The sequence below is a fragment of the Trichosurus vulpecula genome, chromosome 9 (assembly GCF_011100635.1).
Source record: "Trichosurus vulpecula isolate mTriVul1 chromosome 9, mTriVul1.pri, whole genome shotgun sequence".
Classification (NCBI taxonomy): domain Eukaryota; kingdom Metazoa; phylum Chordata; class Mammalia; order Diprotodontia; family Phalangeridae; genus Trichosurus; species Trichosurus vulpecula.
Window position 1 is genome coordinate 142,609,504 of NC_050581.1, and position 25,115 is coordinate 142,634,618.

The window sequence follows — 25,115 nt, forward strand, 5'->3', positions numbered from 1 at the left end:
TTTACCTTTCTCAGACTCCAAGGGGGCCCCACCGTTCTAGCATCTGGGATTGGGTGAAGTCACATTTCACTCTCTCCATTCCCTTCATGATATATTGACCACAATCACACCTGCTGGGATTTGGCTGTTTTATCCCCTGTAGTCCTAGGGATTGATTGTTTAGAGTCTGCCTCCGTTAGGGATTGATAGCTCAGTGAGATATAAGTCAAGGTAAAATATAGAGGGTTTAGTGTTTTCAGCTCCACTGTTTACCCAGACCCTGCATTTAGAAGGGGGCGTGTCTCAGAGATACATCCACATAAAGTAATGGCTGGTGCGTGTGTCCAGGAGGCGTACAGTGTCTCTTCAGAGGAGATCTTTTGTGGTAAACATTCCTGATGTGCACCAGCCTTGAACTGTCCACAGTTCTCATGTTCTCATGTGTTTATTGAATGGCTCTCTCATCCAGGTGAAAGACATTCTGACTTAAGTGTACAATCTTTGATGTGTTAGTGGTGATGTGTCATAGATATCTCTAGGCAGTAATGTACTAGGGAGGAAGAATTGTCATGTGATAAATCAATTTTAAGTCAGTAGCCCTGAGCCACTCTGGCGTTGCTTTTGCAATTTATAATCTCATTAGGTGTCCTTGGGGAGAAAAGGAAATATATTTCTCTCCTCTGCCCTGTATGCAACATTACTTTAATTTTATAATTCCTTGAATCCAGAGGTCACCAAGGAAGTATTTTCTAAGTAAATAATTCGTGAGGTAAGATGCTTGGATGGAAGAGACTTGATCATATTAGACAGTTGAGTTTCTTAGTAGAAATTGGCTCTGATTAGCCTTGTGTAGTCTTAAGCATGGGACATAATGAGGATATGGAATTGAGCAGATATAGACATGACTTGCCTGGGAAGTAGCTACTCTTCTCTCTTAAGGAGAGTAAATATGCATGCTTGGTGAATAGAAAAGAAGTTCATGCCATTGATTGTCTTTTTTTTTCCATGGCATCACGTGTGTAACAAGGACTTGAGATGATAAATCTTCTCCCATTACATTAGGAATATAAGTAGGGCACAGACGATGCTACTGACCAGCCATTAGTCAGACACATAATTTGAATTGTTTTTCCACTACTCATCATAAAGCAGAATGTCTTTATGGAATACCTTCTATGTGATCCACACTGTGCCAGGCACTGTGTGGCAGAGGCAAGAAGAGATGATGCAGTCCTTGCCCTCAAAAGGCTTATAGTCTAGTTAGCAAAGACAAGAAATCCATGCATGAAATTGTTAGAGAATAGTATGGGACAGTTTGTGATCAAATAATTTGGAATAAGCAAAGAGGACAGAAGGACTTCAGAGGCAGAAGAGATCATTCTTGGTGGCATCTTTTAGAAAAGACATTGATAAATGAAAGAGCATCTAGAAGAAGACATCCAAGGTGGAGACTGTTATCCAGGGATTGTTTGAGGGAATTCAGGTAGTTAAACTTGGAGAAAAAAAGATGTGACAAGTAGTCTCCAAGTATTTTTGGAGCCCTCATGTGGAAAAGAGATTAGGGTTATTCTTGGCCCCCAAAGGATATAACTAGGAATATTATCTGGTAATTGGAGAATCAGATTAAAACTTGCTGTAACTTTGTAACAATTATACATATTTTTAAGTAGAGGCAGCTCCCACATGAAGCAGTGGCTTTGCCATCCCTGGAGGTCTTCAAATGAAGGCTGAATGACTCCTCATCAGGGCTTTGTAGAAAGGACCTTTGTTTAAGTATGGATTGGACTAGATGGCCAGTGAGGTGCCTTCCAGCTCTGTGATTCTATGATAAGGAATTAGAGTAATTTTGGAAGAGATCATGAGGGAAATAGTATAGTTCTGAAGGATCGATGGAATTTGGATGGAGGTGAGAAGGAGGTAGGACAATGAAGAGACCAAGCTGACTGGACTGGTAGGGATGAAGGGTTGGATATGTAGAGGAAGATCTCAAACATTGGACCATAATGGGAATGTCACCTGGAACCACTCCCACCTCTATTCCTGGTCCCTCTTGTGATCAGTGGCTCCCATTTCCAAGATGACTAGTTTGTCCTGGGTTTGATACAGAGTTTGAGATGTGGTTCATAAGAGGATCACAGAATGTCGGAATTGGAAGAGACGTCAGAAGCCATCTAGTCCAATTCACTCTTAAACAAGAACCCCTTCAATAATAGACCCCACAAGTGGTCATCCAACAAGAAAGTACCCACTGCTTCGTAAGGCTACCCATTTCACTTTTGGACAACTCAAATCGTTGGGAAGTTGTTGTTTCCCTTTATATCACACTGGTATTTGCCTCTTCTACAATTCACACCTTTTGGAGCCAGACAGATCAGGTACAACTAAACCTGTGATGTAGGCAGCATTAGCATTGGTCTCTGCATGCAAGGACCGTTGCATATCTAGCCAGGATAGAGAATGTGGCCAATGGTTTAATGTTTTTCTCATAGGTGCCCGTTTCCAATTATCGAAACCCTGACCTAGACTTAGCTGCTTATGATCAACAAGGCCGTCGATTTGACAATTTCAGTTCCTTGAACATCAGATGGGAGTCCACTAAGCCCTCTCTGGCCAGCATTGAACCCAGCCTGCCAATGCAACTGATACTGAAAGATGATGGGAGTGGCCAAAAGAAGCTTCATGGTAAGGATCCGCTGTGGGTTGTGAGTTGTTTAATGGGGGCATAGTTCTGTGTGCTGACCTACAGGAGTCTTTCTCTTGTTTAGGTGGTAATGAAAAAAAAAAAACCGTGATTAAGGACTTAAAAAAATGTTCTTTGAATATAAATAGCTAGAATATCGAATTAACTTCATTTTTAAGATGAGGCTGAAGGTTGTTACTCTGGGGCTTCTTCTTTAATGTTTTTTCTCTCTCTTATATCAGGCTTGCAGACTGTCTCAGTTTACCATGAATCAGGAACCACTGCAATTTCTGCTACAGCTGCCGGCTACCATCATTCTCATCTCAGCGCAGCCAAAATACAGCTACCGGTACTTTCCAATGGGGAGGGGTCTGTGATGGGGCAGGAAGAAGGGAGGAAGGGTCAGGGGATCATATATTTATTTTTTGCCCTCTATTTGGGTCCTAACCAGTACCTTTGTTTCCCCAGCTTCAAAAGTTCAGAGCATTTGGGAATGCTCTGGGGAATGCTTTTTTCACTTAGATTATTTCTCAAATATTTACTAAACAGCTACTATATGTTTATCATTGTGCCATGGGGGTGCCATGAGGGAAATCAGAATAGTGAGTTTGTAGGTTCCTAGATCTGGAGCTCAAAGGGAAGAACGATAGAGATTAACCAGTTGCCACCCTGCCCCATACACACACCTCCTTTTACAGAAGAGAAAACAGACCCAGAAGTGACCTTGCCCAAGATCACAGAGGTGGTAAACTTAGGAGGTAGGATTCAAGCCCAGGTCCTCTGACTCCTGAAGTAATGCTATGCCCTCTGGGCAATGCTGCCTGGAAATTGTAAAGGGAATCTTTTGGAAACATTGAGATATATCCATATTTGAAACTGATAACAATCTAAAACGGGATGTGGTTAAAAGTTAGGGGGAAGGGAGGTTGTCAGAAGAAGCTGCCAGTCTCTTTGGACCTGCGGTGACCTCTGCCCAACCAGAGTGAGTCAGAGAAGTCTTGGTGGAGATCGTGACTCTTGAGTTTGGTCCTAAAGGGGCCATAGGATTGAGATAGGCAGAGGTTGAGGAAGGAAACTCCAAGAAAGGACCAACAATATGAGAAAAGACATAGAAGAATGACAGCAGCGTACATGGGGGAAAGAAAAAAGACCAGTTTGGCTGGAATAAGGGCTATACGGGAAGTAGTTGGAAATAAACTTAGATAAGTAAAGTTAGGTTAGATCATGGAGGGCCTTAAATGCCAAACAGAAGAGTCAGGGTCTGATCCTGTGGGTAATGGGCAGCCATTATGAGTTCTTAAGGTAAGAAGTGATGTCACGAAAGTCAGCTGAGCCCACTGGGAGCATTTGGTGGAGGGGTCAGCTCATCATCCTTTGTTGCTAGGTCATTCCTCTGCTTCCAGTCCCATATCTGGAGGGTATTTGCTGCTGGGACACCGAGGGGACAGACTTGTATCTTGTCTAGCTATGCAGCATCTGGCATATTGGTTTGTTTGTTCTCTTTCTGGGACTGGAGTCCTGCCAACCATTGTGCCCAGAGGAAGCCACCGTGTGCTTGGCACGGCCACCCTGGGGGAAAGGCAGAATATTTGCAACTGTCACCAGACGGAGCAGTGCTGTCCAGCCCAGCACTTCCTAGTAATACATCCAACCCAGATCCTCTATTCATTACACACCATCCTGGAGCAGTTCTTGTTAGAGACACGGTCATTCTTGGCCCGGTCCTACAGAGCTCAACCATGGGAACCTTCTTTACTTGAGCCTTTCCTTAGCCTAAACTATCAGATCCCAGAATAGCGATCAACAAACCAACAAACATTTACTGAGCATCTACTATATGCCAGGCAGATGATGAGGAAACAAAGATAAAAAATGGGCTGGCCTAGCCTGTAGCTATATTCAAGAAGTTTACATTCCATTGTGTGTGTGCATGTTTAAGTGAATATAGAGAGAACCCAAAAGTACAGGGCAATTTGAAGATGGCAGACATTAGGAGCTGGCTGTACAGCCCCACTGGCAGAAGGTAGCTGAGTGGCCTGTGTCGTCATTCACACACTCCTTGATTGAATAGCTACGTTCCGTGTTCCACTGCCCCACCCTGGGGATGGGGAGAGACCATGGGGGAACAGCAGTGGTACTGAAGAACAAGACTAACTCTAACCTAGAAGCTTATAGCCTAGTCATAGAGGCATTTGCATTGTTGAGATCCAAGGCAGGACATTTTATGACTAAATGTCCAAATCGTGGGTACAAACGTATGTTTTAAGAGTTCAGAGAAGGAGACAATAGCTAGCATTAATATAGTGCTTGAGATTTGCAAAGTACTTTACATAGATCTCGTTTTATCCTCACAAAAGCCCTGGGAGGTGGTGCTATTATTATCCCCATTTTAGAGAGCAGGAAACTGAGGCAGACATAGGTAAAGGGATTTGCCCAGGAGCATGCATCTAGGAAGTGTTTGATTTGAACTTAGGTCTTTGTAACTCCAGCACCAGTACTCTGTGCCCTGCGCCACCTAGTGGCCTTTCAAAGAAGACCATTTGAGGAGCTGGTATTCTCAGAAGAACTGAGACCAGAGTGGGTTGAGATGGTACAATTAATTTCAGTTCAATTCAGTAAGCATTTAAATAAGCACTTATTAAGTACCTACGATATGCTAGACACTGTGGTAGGTATTGAGGATACGGAAGCAAAAATGAAAAACAAGACTTAAAATTCTGCCTAAAAAACAATTAAAATTCTCCTAGGCAAAAGCAACATGAATGCAATTGATGAGATGCAAAATATGGAGGGATAGGGGCAGGAGGTGTGATGTCACTGGTATAAGGATCCTCCAGGGGAGGAAACTTCCTCTGCCAGTCCAAGTCAGTACCTTCTCTTGTAACTTAGTCCTGGAAAGTTGATTAGTGTATTGAGAGGGAAAGTGGAATTTGCGTAGAGTGAATACAGAGTACTTTTGGAGGAGAGGGGAGGAGGGACTGCTAGCATTACTTTGGGAGCAGAAATCTGGAAAGGCTGAAGGTCACCTTCAAACTTGAATGGAGCTAGTGCTCCTCAGAGGCCATCTTGAATGCCAGGATGAGGGAATATGGATTTTATCTTTGGGCCAATGGATTATTTGACAAGGAGAATGACACGGTGAAAGTGGTGTTAGAGGAACATGAATTTGGTGGCGATGTTAAGGGTGGAAGAGACTACAGGCTACAGGACAAGTTTGGAGGCTGACGTATTATCTAGCTGGGGAGTGATGAGAGCCTGGATATTGAAAGGAAGGATAAGATGAGAGAGTGTGCATTGGAGTTGTAGCAAGGGCATGCTAAGAGACTGCCTTATTTGAAAAGCACCAGTCTACTGTCTGTCCATTTCTTTTACAAGCAAAGCCTAGTATGGATTTGTTCTAATACCAACACGAACCTCCACATCCCAGCAAACAGCAGAGAGGCTGAGCATAGCATATTTGGCTTTTACTTCTACTGCCTGGTCAGCATTAGGCCTGGAGCCCGAACTTCACTAGCCAGCCAGCTGATTTCATTTCAGCCCTAGGCATGGAACTGACTTAGACTGTAGTTGCATTTTCCTTTTGTTAATCCAGCCAGAGTGAAATCATAGCTCAAGAGGGACAGCCAGACGGTGGCAACAGACACAACATCTGCTCACAAACATAGGTCAGACATCAAGCCTAGCCACTGAAATATCAGTTCTGTTATCGCCCCTCCCTGTGCCCCATGCATGGCAGGGTTAAGCCTAGAAAGGGGTGAGGTGGAAGAGCCTCCACGGGGGGGGAAGGAGAGCATCCTATGCCCCTTGCCCTTTTTATCTTCTCCCTCCCTACATCCAGCCCCAAGCAGTCTCAGAACCTGACCTAGGCTGTCCCAGAATCTGCCCTGGATGGCCAGGCAGGAAGAACCCTGCTCTTGGGAGCACCTTGCCTCTTTGCCTTCTCCCTTGCCTGGGGTGCTTAACTGCTCACAAAATTTAAATGAGAGAGAATTCAACAACTCCATTCCTTCTGATAATATGGAGAATCCTCAGGCATTATCATCTGCCCTACCACTGCTTCTTAAGACCTTTCAGACCTTCCTTCCCATCTACCCTGTCTCTATGCCCTTCAGTCCCCTGGCATTGTCATATTACTACTTAAGGAACTTAAAGACCTCTTGACCTTGCCACCTGTCCCACCCCAGCACCTTAAGATTTCTGGGCTTTCTGTCTGCCCAAAAGTTCGACTTTCTCTTATGTATTGTCTACTCCAATAACAACTTAAGCTTCTTTAGAATTCCTTTTAGCTCCAATGGAACAAGGACTGTTTATTTTTCCAATTTGTATCTTTAGTTCTTAGGACAGAGATCGGAACATAGTGATCATTTAATAAATGTTTTTTTCTTCATTCGTTCAATTTAGGTGTATTAGGCAGGAAAGCACCATAATCTTTAAAGTGTAATAGGTCATCCATGAAGTAGAAAGGTAACTTGATCCTCCAGAAGGCTGAACTTGGGATCTAGAAAGGCTTAGGTTTGGATTCCAGCTCTTATACTGACTAGCTGGGTGATTTGGGCCAAGTAATTTCGCTTCTCTGGGACTCAGTTTCCTCATCTATAATATGGAGAAAATAACATTTTCACTACTTCTCTACAACTTCCCAGGAATATTATAAGGAAAGCATTTTATAAACCCAAAAGTGCTATGTAAGGTGAATTGCTATTTACTAGACCATCAATATGGAGTCTACAAGAGAGAAAAGAATTGAGGCAAAAAAATCCTAGATCTGGAGCTCAAAGGGACCTCAGAGTTCACTTGGTTCAAGCCCCCTCATTTTACAGATATGGCTACAAAGAACGACTCACCCAAGGTAGTTGAACCAATGACTTCTGATTCTACACAGCCCATGCCCTTTCCACTGAACAACATTGCATGTGGACCCCTTAAGCAGCTCCCCAGGGAATGACTATGTCTACAATCCATTGGGAGTCAAGTTGATAGAAATGTCCTTTGGCATACTGAGCATGCTCAGCTATCTTGCTTATCATTCCTGGTTTCATGCCCCATTAAAACTTAGAGGCTATTTCTTCCTGGCTGTTTCCTTCTGCAATTCATGAGTCATTTTCTCCTTTTCAGTATGAACCTCTCATGCCTGTCTCAGCAACCATTGAGCTGATTCTTGTGGAAGATGTGAAAGTGACTCCCCAGGATATAACCATCTACAACCATCCTGGTGTTCAGGTAAACCAGCTTTTTCTTCTGTCCACTTGTGCTCACGTGAAAGGATGTAAACTCCAGCTTCCTACTTATAACCAGGGAGCTTCTAACAGGTGAGGCTATCTGACTGACATTCCCATCTGCTCTTCCTAATTCTCTCATGTGTCTTCATCATATAGGCTGAACTCCTCATTAAAGAAGGCTCTGGGTACTTTTTCATCAACACCAGTATCACAAACATTGTCAAAGTGTCTTACCAAGAAGCTCGAGGCATTGCTATGGTAAGTGGAAGGAGTTTCTAATAAAGTCATTTTAATTCTTATGTAGTAACAGTTGCACAGTTACAGGGGTGAGTTTAGAGAAGAGTATTAGAGTCATACAATGCTAAAACTAGAAGGGACCTTAATTTCAGCTCAATTCAGTAAGCATTTAAATAAGCATTTATTAAGTCCCATCCCTCCATTTTACAGATGAAGACACATAGGGCCGCAATGGGGAAATGACTTGCCCAAGGTCAACACAGTGCCAGAGTTAGAATTGTCTCCCAATTCCCAGTCCATTGTTCTTTCTTTTGTCATACAAACTTTTCACTTTACACATGAGGAAACTGAACCCCAGAAAGGTTTTGACTTGTCTAAAAGTACATACCTAGACTGTTTTGGTTTTGTTTGTTTGTTTATTTTAAAGAGCATATAGCTAGTCCATAGCAGAAGTGGGAACCCTGCTCCCCTGATTCAAAATCCTATAATCTTATCTTACTGCTATGCCACTTAATTGATTTTGTGGTTTCTGTACTTATATCAGAATCCCTCACTTATAGACATTTAAAAAAAGGAAAATTGTGGTCTTCTATTCAGTTCCCTCTGTTGATTTTTAACATCTCTGACTGTAGAAGGTTACTTTGGGTTCTGTCCACAATCATGTCCTATGGATGGTGCTGAAGTCACAGTTTTCCTATTCTCTTCTCTGTGGGGAAACATTGGCCCAAATCCTGATTGTTAACGGCTCCTCCTGTGACTGTCACCCATAAATCATAGCAAAGAAAAACAGTCATTCTGCTCTTTGGAACAAATGGTCATTGTTGAAAAGAAAATATTGGGAGTTTGGATAGCCTGAGGCTTGGGGAGCTTTCCCCTAAGTATTTTGTCTTTCTGTTTTAAAAACACATTCCATAGCTCCTCTTCCTACTGAGCAAATGAACTCTCTTTTGCTGACCTAGTCTCATCAAAAGAAAAAGCCAAAAAAATCCTAAATAATTCTGAAAGCCAAAAATGTGCCTTTTTTTTTCATTCTCCTTAAGATTAAAAAGAAATCTAAACAATTAGTAGGAAGGTAAAAGTTTCAGATTGTTAGGAGAGTACTTAATATTATTATTATGAGTAATAAGAACTCATATATAATAGGAGTGCAATAGATATTTGTTGGTTGGTTGATTTCCCATTGCTTTGTCATCCTCTGGGTGGCTGGGGGATAACTCTTGCCTCTTAGCTCTATAGAGGGAACCTGGGATCCCGAGGAATTTGGCATTTTGTCAAATATATGAGAGATCTGAGAGATGGAGCAGTCTTAGAGGAGCACACTGATCAACTCTAAACAACGTGTGAAACTTGATACATTGGCTGGTGCATGTTCATTGAGTAATGCTAGCTGGTGTCCTTGATCTGGATTCTTGGAAACTGCCTGAAGGTGAAAAATAACAAAGAACTGCATTGATTCATTGAGGCTATTGATATAAGATAATAACCTCACCAGAACAGACTTTGTGCTTATGAGGAGAGAAAAGGATTGTGAAATCCCATTTTCCTCCAGAAGGACCATGAAATGATTGATTATATATCGTTAGGAAAAAAACAGTTTTGCTTTGTTAATTCCTGGAGAGAACTAGCAGAGACTTGACCTGCCCAGGCAGCCTTGCCTTGCAGAGGAAGTAGGGCTAGGAGAGGAAGCTAGAGAAATCTTTGTTAGAGAGTTGTTTCATATTGCCACTGATAGAAACTTGAAAGACTAAGGAGACTTGTTTTCAAATCTTGGCCTGGATACCGCAGATTTAAGTAAATTCCCCTGGTGACTACTAGTCACTTCTCCTAATGGGCAGCTAGGTAGCATAGTTGATAAAGCACTCTACCTGGAGGAACATCTGAATTCTGATCCTACCACAGATACTTACTAGTTGAGCGAGTCACTTGACCTCTCTGTGCCTCAGTTTACTCATCTGTAAAGTGGGGGTAATAATAACACCTACCTCTGAGAAATATATGTAAAATTAAAGTGCTACGTAAAGCTATTTTTATTATTAATTATAATTATATACATATAATGAAGTTTGCATCTACCAGGCTGATAAGATTTTAGAACTGTATGCTTAAAACACAGACACAAATAATCCTGTACTTTTAAATAATAATCCCTTATATTTGTATAAGACTTTTAGCTTTTCAAATTACTTTGACATATGCTTTTACATGTCATTGGATCCACAAGCCATTCCTCTGATTAGGTTTGGAAAGGTATAATTATCCCCATTTTACAGACAGTAGAACATAAACTTCAAGAGGTTCTGTGACTTGCCAGAGGTCACACAGACCTCCAAGTAGAATCTAGGTCTCCTCATTCCTACCCTGTCACTCTGTCATCCACTTGTTCAGTCGTTTTCAGCCATGTCCTACTCTTTGTGACCCTTTGGGGAAGTTTTCTTGGCAAAATACCAGAGTGGTTTGCCATTTCCTTCTCTAGCCCATTTTTTACAGATGAGGAAAGAAAGGCAAAAAGGTTAAGTGACTTGCCCAGGGTCATACAGATAGTCAGTGTCTCAGGCCAGATTTGAACTCATTCCAAGGCTAGTGCTCTATCCACAGTGCCACCCAGCTACCTCTCTTTCTACCATATCGTGAAAGATATGACGCTTCTATTTCTCGTCAGTAGGAACTGTGTGTGTGTGTGTGTGTGTGTGTGTGTGTTTGTATTTTGCTTGTGTTCTAAGCCTTCCCAAGTTACTAAGGAAGACTATTGCTGGCAGAAGGACTTATCCTCATAGTTGGTTGGAGGGGCTCCAATTTTGAAGTGGAATATTAACTGAGGATCTGGGTCCCAAGTGTGGCTGGGGAGGTATGCCTGTGTCTTCCTCCTGAGTGATACTAATGGCTTTCCATGGAAGTCAGACCAGATGCTAGTGAAGTTGGAAAGAGACCAATTAGCACCATAAACTCTGGAAGCCCATTTGATCAGATTTGGGGTATCTGATATAAGATTCTTGTTCTCTGCAACTGGATCTATACTCTTTAAGTTTGCTTTTACCTTACTTTCTTTAAGGCTATAAATTCTAGTGAAATAATTTTTAAATGCCCTCTCTCTTTAGGTAAGGTAAGATGAAAGTATAGCATCTGTGCTTAGGTTAGGCTAAGAGAGGCAGGAATGAGTAAACTACAAAAGGGACTTCCTCCTGCCCATTTGGGGCTAGTTGGGAGCAATCAAGCTTAGCAAAGCATAAAAGCATGATTATCCTCAGGTGAGACCAGAACTTGGCCGGGTTCCTTTTTCCTTGAGGACTCTAGTTTCTCCAAATACCATGTTGCTATCTCATACATGTAAGTATACTATCCTTTAACTCCGAAATAACTAGTTACCACCATCCTGCCACCTGCCACCAGAAAAGATTTGGCACTTTTGGCAACTGGTCAATGAGATCCTACTCTTATCTACTAAGGTCTGTTTTCCTCCCAGTGAGTACGTTGACAGGTAATAACACATTGGCACAATACGGTGTGTCACACGTTGCTCCTATCCCTGACCTCTGTATCCCTTTTGTTTCTATGTTTAATCTTTCATCCATTGCCTTTGGCCAGTGACTCTGGCTATGTCCCATATGCCCCTAAGATTGCATTAGAAGAAGGAATATATTCACACCAGGTAGTACAACTAAACATGGAAATTCTGTGAGATGGCTTTTGCCACTTCCACAGAGTAAGGAATGTATTTTTTTCCACATAGTGTTGATAATCTGTCACCAGTCCTAACAGCTTCTTTCCTGGGTTGTTTTTGAAGGTAGCTTACACATTTTCTTGGCATTTTCAGGAGCTAATTAACAGTGTTCTCATTTCCCTTAATCACAGAGACAAGAATGCCTACAACTCTTCAATTAGCTGGAAGAAAATGTCTTTCTTGCTTCCTATCAGCTTATACTCAAACCCACAAATGGCTTGTGAATCCCTTTAGACTTCTGAAACAACGTAGTGTGGTGTAAAGAGTCAAGAGACCCTGGGTCTAAGTCTCAGCTTTGCCATGTTTAATTAGCACTGTGGCCTTGCCTAAGTTTCTTTTCTCTGAGGCTCAATTTCCTTATCTGAAAAAAAGGAGAGAATTAACCTAAGTCCTTTCTACCTGTAAGAGCCAGTGAACCTGTGAAAGGAAGCCATACAAACATTGTTAAAGATCTTTTTGTGCATGTATGGAAGAGGTCCCTCGGAATTCTTTACTGCTGTAAAGAAATTCCCAACTAGTAAAAATACCGAAACTCTTTTGGGAGACTAGAAAGATTAAATGAATCATACATCATCAAAACTAGAAAGGGATATTAGAACATAAAATGTTGCAATGGAAAAAGACCATATGATCCAGAATGTCAGAGCTGGGAGGAACCTTAGGACTCAGAATATCAGAATGGGAAAGGGACCCCAGAACACGGAATGTCAGAAATGAAAGAAACCTTGGAATATAGAATAGCAGAATTTAAAAAATAACAACCCCCCTCAAACAACCACCTTAGAAGATAGAAGAGCCTTAAATTTTCAGTGGTGTCAACTCAAATAGATATGGATCTCAACAGGCTGCATGTAGGCTTAGAAAACCACAAATTAATATTATTTGTGTTGTATTGTATTTTATTTAATTTTGGTAAACATTTCCCAGTTACATTTTTGGCATACTGTGGCATACTATGAGCTTGACACTTCTGCCTTAGAGTACAGAATGTCAGGAACCCTAGAAGATGGAATGTCAGAGCTGAACAAGAATCATAGAATAAAGAATGTTTAAACTGGAAGGAGACCCATTGGAAAAAAACAAAACACAAAAAACTAAGGCCCGGTGAGGCAAAATTCAAGGTCACAAACAAGGTCTAGTTGATGGTGGAGCTGGAATTTGAATGACATTTTCTGGTTCTCAGTTCAGTGCTTTTCCTACTGTACCACGCTTGGCATCTCACCATCATTATCATCATTATCATCAGTGACTATATTGTTAATATCTTATTCTTTTGTCAGGGGCAGCGTGGTATGGTGGATAGAAAGCTAGCCTCACGAGGTTCAGGGAGATCTGCCTCTGACTCATATCGACTCTGTGACCGTGGGAAAGCACTTAACCCATGAGCACTCTTGGCAACTTTTTAAAACCTATATTTTGCTGAGAAGGTGCCATCCAACATTGGTCGGGAGTTCCTTATACTAATGAAACCACAGTCCCTATCCCTATTGTTGGTTTGCTGAAGAAAATTTATAGCTGATTCAAGCCTAAGTTTTCTTTCCAAAATGGATTTCTTTCTAGTCGTGTTGTTTTTAATTAAGAAAAAAAGCCTTGGAAGCTGAAAAATTGTATAGTTATTGAATAATTACGCATAATAACTTAGCCTTAATCTGACTACCCACCCAGAGAAACCTTCTCAGCATTTCTAAGGGTGCTGGATGAGCTATTGTTCATGCCAGTACTAAGACCTTTCTGACTCGGGGTTATTTTCATATAAACACAACACTGTGAGCTCCAGGCAGTAGATTGCCCACCAGACTAGAAAATGCAGAAGCTGTTCCTGGTATTATCCCCCACAGACTTCTGAGGACTGCTAAGTAGTGACGTCAGAGCTAGACTTTTATCTGCACTGAAGCTCTGGTGCTATCATGCAAGATTTATAAGAACACCGAAGGAGTTCAGCAATAATATAGAAAATGCAAGCTGATTGCTTCAATGACATTTAAAATTTTTTATAGGTGAAGAAACTGGAACTTCCCAATTTGTCTACAATCGCTGAACAGCAAGGGGCAAGTAGGAAGTGTTACTCACTGCTGGGAAAGTGGAAGCTGAGATAATTCGGGTAGAACCCTAATAGTGGGGCAAAGGCTTTGGGGTTGGAGCAGGAATGTTTGACTCACTATCTCCATTTTAATCAGCTCCCCACTTCACTTTGCCTGTTGGACATAGCGTTATTAAACAGCAATAATCCATGCATCTTCCATGAAGAGATGACAGGATTTTCCCTCAGGCTTAGTCTTCACAGACATTCTCAGGTGGCACCTTCAACACTTAGAAATTAGAATTCATCCGGAATGATGACTTTTTTCCCCAGATTAAAATTCCACTGTAAATTAGGGGAAAAGATGAATGAGCATAAAACACCCATCTTCTTGCTCCTGCTTGTAGAAAGACGGTTTGAAATCTCTTTGCCAAAGAGTTACTGCGCTACCTAGAAGGAACAGCTCCTTGTGTTTTTCATTTTGTGTCTCCATTTAAAGTTCACATAGCTGCTCCCCTGAAAATGAACGCCTCCTGTCCTTCTCTCACATGGACCTGTCAGCATTTTAACTCACTTGTGTATCTTGTGTAATTTCAGCATGTTCCAATGAGCATCTCTGCATCTGACTGAATTAGTGATGTGGCAACTTTTGCAATGTCTCAGGAATTGGGTTCTCAAATTATATTTTCAGTGAAAGCACTCAGTCCTTTTTTTTGGTAATTCTTTTAAAGAAATTCTCTTCTAGAAATGTAATAGGCCCTGGTGAATTTCCCTTGGACGATTCAGAAACCTAATGGTAGTCGGGCCTGGCTTCTTAGTCTATATTTAATATTGGGTTACTGTGGCGAGAGCTCGCATTACAGGGACCTCATTATTTCTTGTGATATGCACTAGGGGACCTTTCCTCATATATTTTAAACTATTATGTGAAATGATTCAAGCACCATCCACCCGGCTGCATTATTGAGTCAACTGTACTTACTTTCATCTTGTCAGATGGTCTTGCTAATACCTTAAATTGACTGTTGACACTGGATCTTCCCATTATTGGCACATTTTTAAAAAGCACTTCCTGCTGTACCCTCAGCCTACTGACCTTCCATTGAGGATTTCTTCTCCAGAGTGACAGTGAGCTGTCTGGTTACAAGAGGCAGCTATTTAAGTTAGGACCTTAAGGTGAAAAGGAGGTCCTCAGAGTATAATGTGCAGCTGTCTCAATAGAAGTCATACATGGTGCTGAGAGCACTGGGTTTTGCCTGTCAAGAAATCTCAACTCGTGAAGTCACAGATCTAGAGGTCAGCTAGTCCATTTCTGGACACCTGGAATGATTTCATTTAAGCTCCCCAAGACAAAGGGGCTTCTTGAGTTAGAGAAGCTGGGAGATTATGAATCAGGAGACGTGTATTCTGGTGTTGGCTTGGGCACTTAGTAGTTATGCAATTCGTTCAAAGACTATATGGAAGAAGGATAGCTTGACCCCAAAGAGCAGAGCCAGACATGATGGGTAGCAGTTACAAAGGTACACTTTGGCTTGTTATTAAAAAAAAAATTTTCCCAACAGTAGGAGCTGTCTAAAAATGGAAAGGATTACCCATTGCTAGAGATAACTGAGTGGAGGCTGGATAAGTACTTTGCAGGAATGTCATAGAAGAGATTCATGCTTCAGGCTGGAGTTGGACTAGATAATCTTCCAACCCTTAGCTTCTTAAACTTTGGACAAGACATATTAGTTCATACATCTTTAAAAAGTTGGTTGGACAATATAATAACCAAGCTTGGTCCTGAAGAAGAGATATGAGAATGCTCTTCTCACCTCTATTTGCAGAGTTGGGGTACTATGGGTATGGAACAGTGTATATGGTGTCAGACTTGGTTCATGTACTGATTAACTGCTGAAATGAGGTTTTTTTCCTCTTTTTCCTCTTCATTATAAGCGATTCCTCTTTGAGCAAGGAAAGGGAGAGAGACATATTAGAAAACAAAGGTGATATAAAAACAAGATATTAATCAAATAAAATGTTTAATGGGCTGGATGAGATAATAGCTGAGGTCCCTTCCAGCTCTATAGTGATTGTAATTTGAGACAATATTAGCATTTTATAATAGGAAAGGTATGTATGGTTGACACAACTTGATGTGGCACCTTCAGGGATTAAGATCATGGATTACGTGACACCTGTGTTCCCAGAAGTATGCGGGAGTCACATGAAATCATCCACATGGTGCTAGGTGGCTGATGACATATGCAGTAAGAACAAGAGTGAATGTTGCAGGATTCATCAACCACAACTCTGTGACCTCTTGGTTTGTAATTCTAGTGTAAATAGAAGAAAATCCTACTTGTTTCTTGTAATTAAAGAACATTGAAAGATGCCTGGAGAAATGAACTAAACCTGGGGGTGAGAGAAGGGGAGAAGGGAGGAAATGGTTTCTTCAGTGGGGTATACATTTTTCCACCTTGGTCAGCTCCTCTAAAGGCTATGAAGGCTGCCTGGTGTAAGCCAGAGACACTTGGCCTCATCCTAGGCTAATTTTAGTACCAAGGCTGACCCATGAGAAAATGGTGAAGTAGTCAGGGTTTGTCATGCATCCTTACTTTTATATGATCTCTTCCAGTCTAATCCGATCCATGCCCCTAAGGGCTTCATGTTGTCTCTCAGACATCTATAGTGACTCCCTGCACTACCCACTATGATCTGTCTTCTCTGGAGGTCCTGCCCCCTACTCCTCCCATCAAAGCTTACTGCCGTACTTTTTCTGGATCTCATCCCTGTTTTCTCTCTGAGCTTGGGTTTCCTCATTTATAAAATGAGGATAACAGTACTTAGCCTACTTAGCTCACAGGGTTGTTATGAGGGTGAAACAACATATGTACTGTACCTAACATTTTACTTTGTAAAATGTAAAGTGCTGTTCGAGTATGAGTTCTACCACTGCTGCTAATGAGGCAGCTAGATGGCAAAGTGGTTAGAGGATCAGATTTGGAGTCGAGAAGACCTGAGTTCAAATCTAGCCTCAGATACTTACTATCTGTGTGACACTAGGCAAGTCAGTTACCTTTTCACAACCTCAGTACCTTCATCGACAACGTAGCGATGAAAGCAACTACTTTTCATTGTTGTAAAGATGAAATGAATATATGTGTGTATACATATATCTGTGTTATGTATTCGTATGTACTGAGAAATCTTTGTAATCCATAAAAGGAAAAGAAGAGGGAAGGGAATGAGAATTTATATAATGCCTGTTGTGTGCCAGGCGTTGTGTTAAGCATTTTACATATATTATCTGTTGATCTTCACAAGGTAGGGGCTGTTATTATCCCTACTTTTCAATTGAGGAAACTGAGGCAAACAAGGTTAAGTGACTTGCCCAGGGTCACACAGTAAGGTCTGAGGATGGATTTGAACTTAGGTCTTCCTGACTCCAGGCCCACTGCTCTGTGCACTATGGCGCCACCAAGTTTCTATATAAATGTTAGCTATAATTATGACTGATCTATGATGATTATGGTGATGCCTGGGGCTAACCCTACTAAGTATTCTTTTTTGTGTGGAGTTTATAAGGTTTAGAGTCTCTTGTGATAGGTCAGTTCAGTGAAAATGGCAGGAAAGGTGATGTCTGGGTCAAGCTTTGCCTCCTCCATGGTTTCAGAAATTGGTTTCAAAAGTTACCTGAGTAGACCAAGCTGGATGAGATAGCCCTAGTATTAGTCCTTGTTAGAAGAGAGGAAATATTTAATCGGAGAAAGTGGAAACCTTGCAGCATTTTTAAAATAAGATTTTCTTTTTTTTAAATAATATTTTATTTTTTCCAATTACATATCAAAACAATTTTAAAATTCATTTTTTAGAAATTTTGAGTTCCAAGTTTCATCCCTTCCTTCTCAACTCCCCCCTCGTTCAGGTGAGAAGCAATTTGATATAGGCTATACATGTGTGATCTTGCAAAACATGAAATAAGATTTTCTTCTGGCATTTCAGGTGTATCCACTATTCCCAGGAATGTTAACAATCATGATTCATGACTTATGTTTGGCGTTCCCGGCACCTGCGAAGGCTGAGATCCATGTATCAGATATTCAAGAATTATATGTCCGAGTGGTTGACAAGGTCGGTGGTTTTATGCTTATGATGGTGTACACTCTGAATTTCAGAGATTTTAGGAAAGCCTCAGGAAAATACTTCTGGCTCTCTTTTAAGAAAAGTTTAATTTAAATAACTTGATAAATACAAACATTCCAGTAAATAAAGACATAAGGAAAGGAAGTAAGAAAAATTAATAAACAAAATGAAAAAAGAGGGATCGCAATGACTGTATGTGTTTCTGTGAACTTCTTATATTTACTTCTTGGTAAACCTGAACAAGAACCTTTTATATTGCCATTTTTGTGATCCTTTTTGACCTCCTTTTCTGAGTATTTGATATAAACTTATGGCTGTTAATATTACGTTTAATTACGTAGTGATAGTCTGTGTATATTGTTTTTGGTTCTGATTATTCCCTATAATTCACTGCATATGTGATTCCATATTTCTTTGAAATTTACGTATCCTTTGTTGCCTATGGTGCAGTGATATTCCATAATATTCATATGCCATAATCTCAACTAATTCCCAGTCATTGGACACCTAGTTTGTTTCCAGTTTTTTGCTATTACTAAATATTTTTTAATTGATGGGTCTTTTTTTTGGGCTAATAACCTCCTTTGGGTTTAGTTCCAGTTAGTGGGACCACTGATCTGCAGGTATGAATAGTTTTATAACTTGCAGAGGGTAAAATTTCCATATTGCAAAAGGTCAATCCAATTCACAACTCCACCACCAGTATAGTATTGGCATGCCTGTTTTGCCATAGCTCTTCCAGAACTTAATTTTAATTGTATTTTCTTCTTTTTAAAAATTTGAATCCATGGCTTTTTAGTTTAAGTTCAGCAAGTATTTTATTAAGATTTAATTAATTCTTCTATTACTATTTGGAAGAGGGATTTTAATTATTCTTTGTAAATTTAAATGGGGAAAATTATAAGCCTTCTTCTTCTCATTTCTATGTCTTCAAAACCCATCTACTCTATGAAAATGTCACTTTTCTTCTCACCAAGACCAACCCCTCTCTGAATAAATCGACACTTACGAAGGTCAAAATAGATTCCTCAATCTTCACACTTTGCCATCATTCCTACCCTTCTTCCTTTCTGCCAGTCTCTGTTAATGACATGTCCCTTCTCTTTGCCAAGGCCAATCCTTCTGCATGTTCTCTTAATCACATTGCCTCCCAACATCTTCAACAAATCACCCGCTTAATTCTCCCTCCCTCTTTAATTTTCAATCCCTGTCTTACTTGTTTTTTACCTTGTTACCTTTTAAAAAATACCCATATCTCCCTCTCCTTAAAAAAAGAAAAACCTTCATAAGACTCTACTAGCCCCACAATTTATTATTCTGTATCTTCCCTTTCTTTGATAGCCAAGTGCCTAGAAAATACTTTTCACTCTCATTGCTGTCATTTCTTTTCTCATTTCTCAGCCCTCTGCACAGTGGCTTCTGATCTCATCACTCAACAAAACTGCTTTCTCCAAAGTTACCAACAATCTCTTAATTACCAAATCTAACTTTTTTTTCTCATCTCTTTTCCTCCTTGACCTTTCTTTAGCATTTCACACTGTTGAGTAGTACTCTCCCATTCTGGATACTCATATCTCTCTTGGTTTTGTGACATAGATCCCCTTTGGTTTCTGTTTATCTGCCTGACCAGTTCTTGGTTGTTTTTGCCAGATCACCATCCATATCATACCCCCTAATGATGGTTGTACCCAAGGTTTTGCTCTGGATCTTTTTCTCTGATAATTCTATACTCTATTAACCTCATCAGCTCCCATGGGTTTAGTTATTGTCTCAGTATAGATGAATCCCAGCCTTCACCTGGGATTTGTGAATTCATGAATTACTCATCTCTCTTGAGCAGCAATCGAGCATCTCCAATTGCCTGTTAGATATTTCAAATGGAATGTTCCGTAAGCTTCTCCAACTCAAGATTTCCAAAGCTAAACTCATGATCTTTCCCCTGAAACCTACCCCACTTTCTGACTTCCCTATTTCTGTCCAAGGTTATCTAGTCACCCAAGTCCTCAAAGTTGGAGTCATCCATGACTCCTCATCCCTGACTCCGAAGGTCCACTCAGTTGCCAAATCTTGTTTATTTTACTTTCACGGCACCACTAGTTTCCATCCCGTTCTGGCTAATCATGTGGCTGACACCCTTAACATTTCTCAACCTGGATTATTGCAATAGGCTACCAATTAGTGCCCTTGTCTCAAGTTTCTCCACTCTCCAATCCATCCCTCACATATCTTCCACTAGTGTTTTTCCTGAAGTGCACATCTGACTATGTAAAGTCTACTCATTCTATTAAGTAAAGTACAGTGGCTCCCTATGGACCTTAGAATAAAAGACAAACTCCTTTGAGGGCCATTTAATGCCCTCTAGGCCCTGGCTACCACCAATTTTTCCAGCATTATTATACATTACTCCTCTTCATGCAATCTACAGTCCAGACAAACTGGCTTTCTTACTGTTACTAATGCACAGCACTCCATCTCCTACATCCATGCCTTTGCATAGGCTGTTCCTCATGCCTGAAATGCACTCCCTCCTCATTTCTACTTTTTAGAATCCCTAGTTTCATTTGACACTCAGCATAAGGGCTGTCTTCTACATGAGGCCTTATCTCGATCCACTCCCTACCCCCAAAAAGCTGCTAGTGCTATTTTGTATTTATCTTGTTTAGTGACATATTGTCTCTCCCCATAGAATGTGAAGCACTTTGAAGGAAAAGACTGTTTGAGTTTTGTCTTTGTATCCCCAGTGCCCACCATGGAGTACGTAGTAGGCACCTAATAAATGCTCATTAATTATCTGATAGATTGTTTTAATTGCCTGGCGGCAAGAATTGGATCCAGGCATTCTTTTTAGCTCCACCCTTTTGACTGATGCAAATAAATGGTATTATGTCATATTTATTCATATCTGTTGACATTAAATTTTGCTGTGAATCCTGCAGCTCTCCCTCCTATTAGCCTTGAGTGAGAATTTATGTCCAGTAGCTTATTTAAATTGTAAGCCAGCTGGTCAGGGAACTTGGCTGGTTATTCTCCCCTGGGCCCGGTGCATTGTTGGTTCTCAGTGAAATTTTAATGGTGATAACATAAACCATAATAATGTGGACTGAATTAGCACAAACCCTGAACTATGGAATATTTTTAGAGGAGTGAAATTTTGTCACTGCAAGTACATACAGTTGCTGGAATTAGGCCAACAAAGAATTGCCCAGTAGAATTATTTAGGGTGATTGCTTTAACAAACAGAGAAAATCAGTTTATTGTTTCTAATTGAATGGGCACCTTTCAAGAACTGAAGGTTGTTCAGAAAGTTTGTTCTCTTGCATAGGCTGAAACATTTTCCATTCAGGCTACATGTGCTGCTTAGCGCACATGATCTAGAAGTTTTCTCTTTCTCAATCTTCTGAATGAAGTTTTCTCTTTCTCAGTCTTCTGAATTCCTATAATGCTGTTATTGAATCTCATAATTCTAGCACTGTCTCCTCTTGCCCCCTCTTCCTTACATTTCGAGTTTTGATTCTCATCAGTGATCTTTGTTCTCTTCTTCCCCTTCTGAAAATCCTTATTGGTTGAGAAAACAAAAATAAGATTACATTTGATTAATTCTTCCTTCTTGAGAGGCAGCGTGGCATAGTGGATAAGGTGCTGTCCCGGGTTCAAATGTTGCTTCTGACACTTACTAATTGTATGACTGTGAGCAAGTCACTTAACCCTTCTACGCCTTAGTTTCCTCATCTGTATACTGAAGATGAACCCAGAGATCCTTTCTTGTTCTAAATCTGTGATTTTATGATCCTTTCTTTTTTTTATATAAATTAATTTATTTATTTTTAGTTTTCAACATTCACTTTCATAAGTTTTAAATTTTCTCTGCCTCCCTCCTCTCCCCTGTCCCCAAGACCGTGTGCAATCCGATATAGACTCTACATATACATTCTTATTAAACATGTTTTCACATTAGTCATGTTGTACAGAAGAATTAGAATAAATAGGAGGAACCATGAGAAAGAAAAAAACAAAACTAAACAAAAAAAGAGAGCAAATAGTATGCTTCGATCTGCAATCAGACTCCATGTTTCTTTCTGTGGATGTGGACGGCATGTTCCATCATGAGTCTTTTGGAGTTGTTTTAGGTCCTTGCATTGCTGAGAAGAGCCTAAGTCTATCAAAGTCAGTCATTGTGCAATGTGACTGTTACTGTGTACAATGTTCTTCTGGTTCTGCTCACTTCACTCAGCATCAGTTCATCTAAGTCTTTCCAGGTTTTCCCGAAGTCCACCTGCTCATCATTTCTTATGGCACAATAGTATTCCATTACATTTATATATCACTACTTGTTCAGCCATTCCCCAGCTGATGGGCATCCCCTCAACTTCCAGCTCTTGGCCACCACAGAATGAACTGCTATAAATATTTTTGTACATGTGGGTCCTTTTCCCATTTTTTTTGATCTCTTTAGGATACAGCCCTAGAAGTGGCATTGCTGGGTCAAAAGATATGCACATCTTTATAGCCCTTTGGACATAGTTCCAAATTGCTCCCCAGAATGGTTGGATCAGCTCACAGCTCTACCAACAATAAATTAGTATTCCAATTTTCCCACATCTTCTCCAGCATTTATAATTTTCCTGCTTTGTTATGTTAGCCAACCTGACAGGAGAGATATGGTACCTAAGAGTTGTTTTGATTTGCATTTCTCTAATCAATAGTGATTTAGAACATTTTTTCATATGATTATAGATAGCTTTAATTTCTTCCTCTGAAAACTGCCTGTTCATATCCTTTGACCATTTATCAATTGGGGAATGACTTGTAATCTTATAAATTTGACTCAATTCTCTATGTATTTTAGAAATGAGGCCTTTGTCAGAGACACTGGTTTTAAGCATTATTTTCCAGTTTTTGGTTTCCCTCCTAATCTTGATTGCATTTATGATCCTTTCTTAATAGGACAGCCAAGAGAAGCAGGGTTCATATCCTGCCTCAAACATTTACCATACCCTGGAGAAGTCTCTTAACCTTTCTGGGCCTTGGTTATTCATCTTTAAAATGAAATGGTTGTACTCAATGGCCTCTGATTTCTCTTTGAGCTCTGAATCCAGGATTCTATGATCCATACTCTTTTATCATCCCACCATCCACCCCAAATGGTAGTCCTAGTCCTCCTTTGTTCTTCCTCTTTCACCCAGTACGGACTAAAAATATCCTTTTTGTTGAACATTCTTAGCATTTATCACAAGGCTCAGTTCATTCTGGTCTCTATTCTTATAGGACTATGTAAGTACCACTCTTGGTATGTGTTCTTAGGCAATTGATCTTGCTGCCATCTTTTATATGTGTCCTTTGAAAATCTAAGCTTGTTGGTGAGCTCATCATGTTGCCACAATGGACTTTCTAGATATCTTGCCTTTTTCTTGTTCAGCAGAATTATTTGTGGCTATAGCATGAGAAATTCTAGGGTCCACCTGTTCCTCTTGAGCCTTCTTCCCTTTCAGAGTCTTAGGCCATGGGATTTTACTTATCCGTTACTTGAATTTCTTAAAATACGTTTCCATGAACTCTTAAAGCATCACGCAACTATGCCCACCATTCCTCTCTTCTATTTCAAACCCTCAGATGGCACTGAGGTGCCATCTCATTCTTTTCCTTCTCCTTCTCCTCCTCTTCCTCCTCCTACTTTTTTCTTCTTCTGCTTCTTCTTTTCTTCTCCTCCTCCTTATTCTCCTCCTCTACCTTCTCCTCCTCCTCCTCCTCCTTTTTCTTTCCTTCCCTTCAGACTGTTTTTAAGTGATTGAGCCAGCCTCCCATCCTCTATTCCCAAGTCTTCCCTTTTCCAATCTAAACATTTCCAGTTTCTTCCATTCATCTTCCTATAATATGGTTTTGAACTCCTGCACCACCCTGGATACTTTCTTGAGAATTCATTATAGTTTATCAATATGCCTTCTAAAATGTAAAGTCTAGAATTAAGTGAATGTATCCTCCAAATGTTGTTTGGTCAGGGCAGAGGAAGTTAGAACATGTCCTGGTTCTGAACACTCTGGCCTCGTTGATGCAGCCTTCGCTTTTAATCTGCCTCTCACCCTCTTGACTCCTGTTGGGCCTGTAGGCTGCTAAATGGTGGCAGAGCAGTTGGGGAGAATTCTCACAAATTCCAAACTGATATATTCTCCTATTTTAATTTATTTTTTTAAAAAAATTTTGAATTTAATAGACACTTCAAAAACAAATTGTCCATACAAAATACTAGAATGAAAAAATAATTATACATGAAATTTTGAACCTATTACATATAACTTTAAAAAATATGACATATTGAACACGTCACTTTCAAAGCTGTCCTGCTTGCCTTTGTTTCTTTCTGGATTTCCTCCTGCTCTCTTCTGTGAATTTTTAAATGCTCATTGACCTTTTCTTTTTTTTCTTTTTTGCCACTACTATTACTGTCTCCCTTATTCCCACCACCAAGTAAAAGAAAGTAAAAACACAATCCCCCTCCCCCACTTAACAATATTTTATTTTTTCCAGTTACATGTAAAGATAGCTGTCAGCATTCACTTTTATAAGGTTTTGAGTTCCAAATTTTTTTCTCCTCCCCCCAGATGGCATGCAATCTGACATAGGTTATACATGTACAATCATATTAAACGTATTTCCGTATTAGTCATGTTGTGAAAGAAGAACCAGAGCAAAAGGGAAAAACCACAAGAAAGAAAAAAAAGAGAAAATAGTCTGCTTCGATCTGCATTCAGACTCCATAGTTCTTTCTCTGGATGTGGAGAGCATTTTCCATCATGAGTCTTTTAGAATTGTCTTAGATCATTGTATTACTGAGAAGAGCTAAATCTATCAAAGTTGGTCATCACACGATGCTGCTGTTACTGTGTACAATGGTCTCCTGGGAAATCCTTTTAACAGTTAAGCTTAGCCAAAGAAAACACATCCACACATTTGCCATATCTAAAAATACATCTCTCCTTCTGTACCTGGAGTCCCTCTCATGCCACTGGAGATGGGAACTTACTTCATCATCATCATCATCATCAGTCTTCTCGAGTTTGGCTGGTCATCACATTGACTAGAGTGGTTAAGTCTTTCAAAGATTTTTTTTTTACATAATGCTGTCATTACTATAGAAATTGT

The 25,115-nt window shown here is 40.3% G+C and overlaps 1 protein-coding gene across 1 annotated transcript in view; it reads left to right on the forward strand.

Annotated features, from left to right (window-relative positions):
- NUP210 (nucleoporin 210) overlaps nt 1–25,115 on the forward strand; it is a 177,669-nt gene that overhangs the window by 107,768 nt on the left and 44,786 nt on the right. The window contains exons 17-21 of the mRNA XM_036737668.1: nt 2,469–2,661; nt 2,902–3,008; nt 7,775–7,879; nt 8,035–8,136; nt 17,838–17,966. Coding sequence (XP_036593563.1) covers nt 2,469–2,661; nt 2,902–3,008; nt 7,775–7,879; nt 8,035–8,136; nt 17,838–17,966 — 636 coding nt within the window. The remainder of the gene's footprint in view (nt 1–2,468; nt 2,662–2,901; nt 3,009–7,774; nt 7,880–8,034; nt 8,137–17,837; nt 17,967–25,115) is intronic.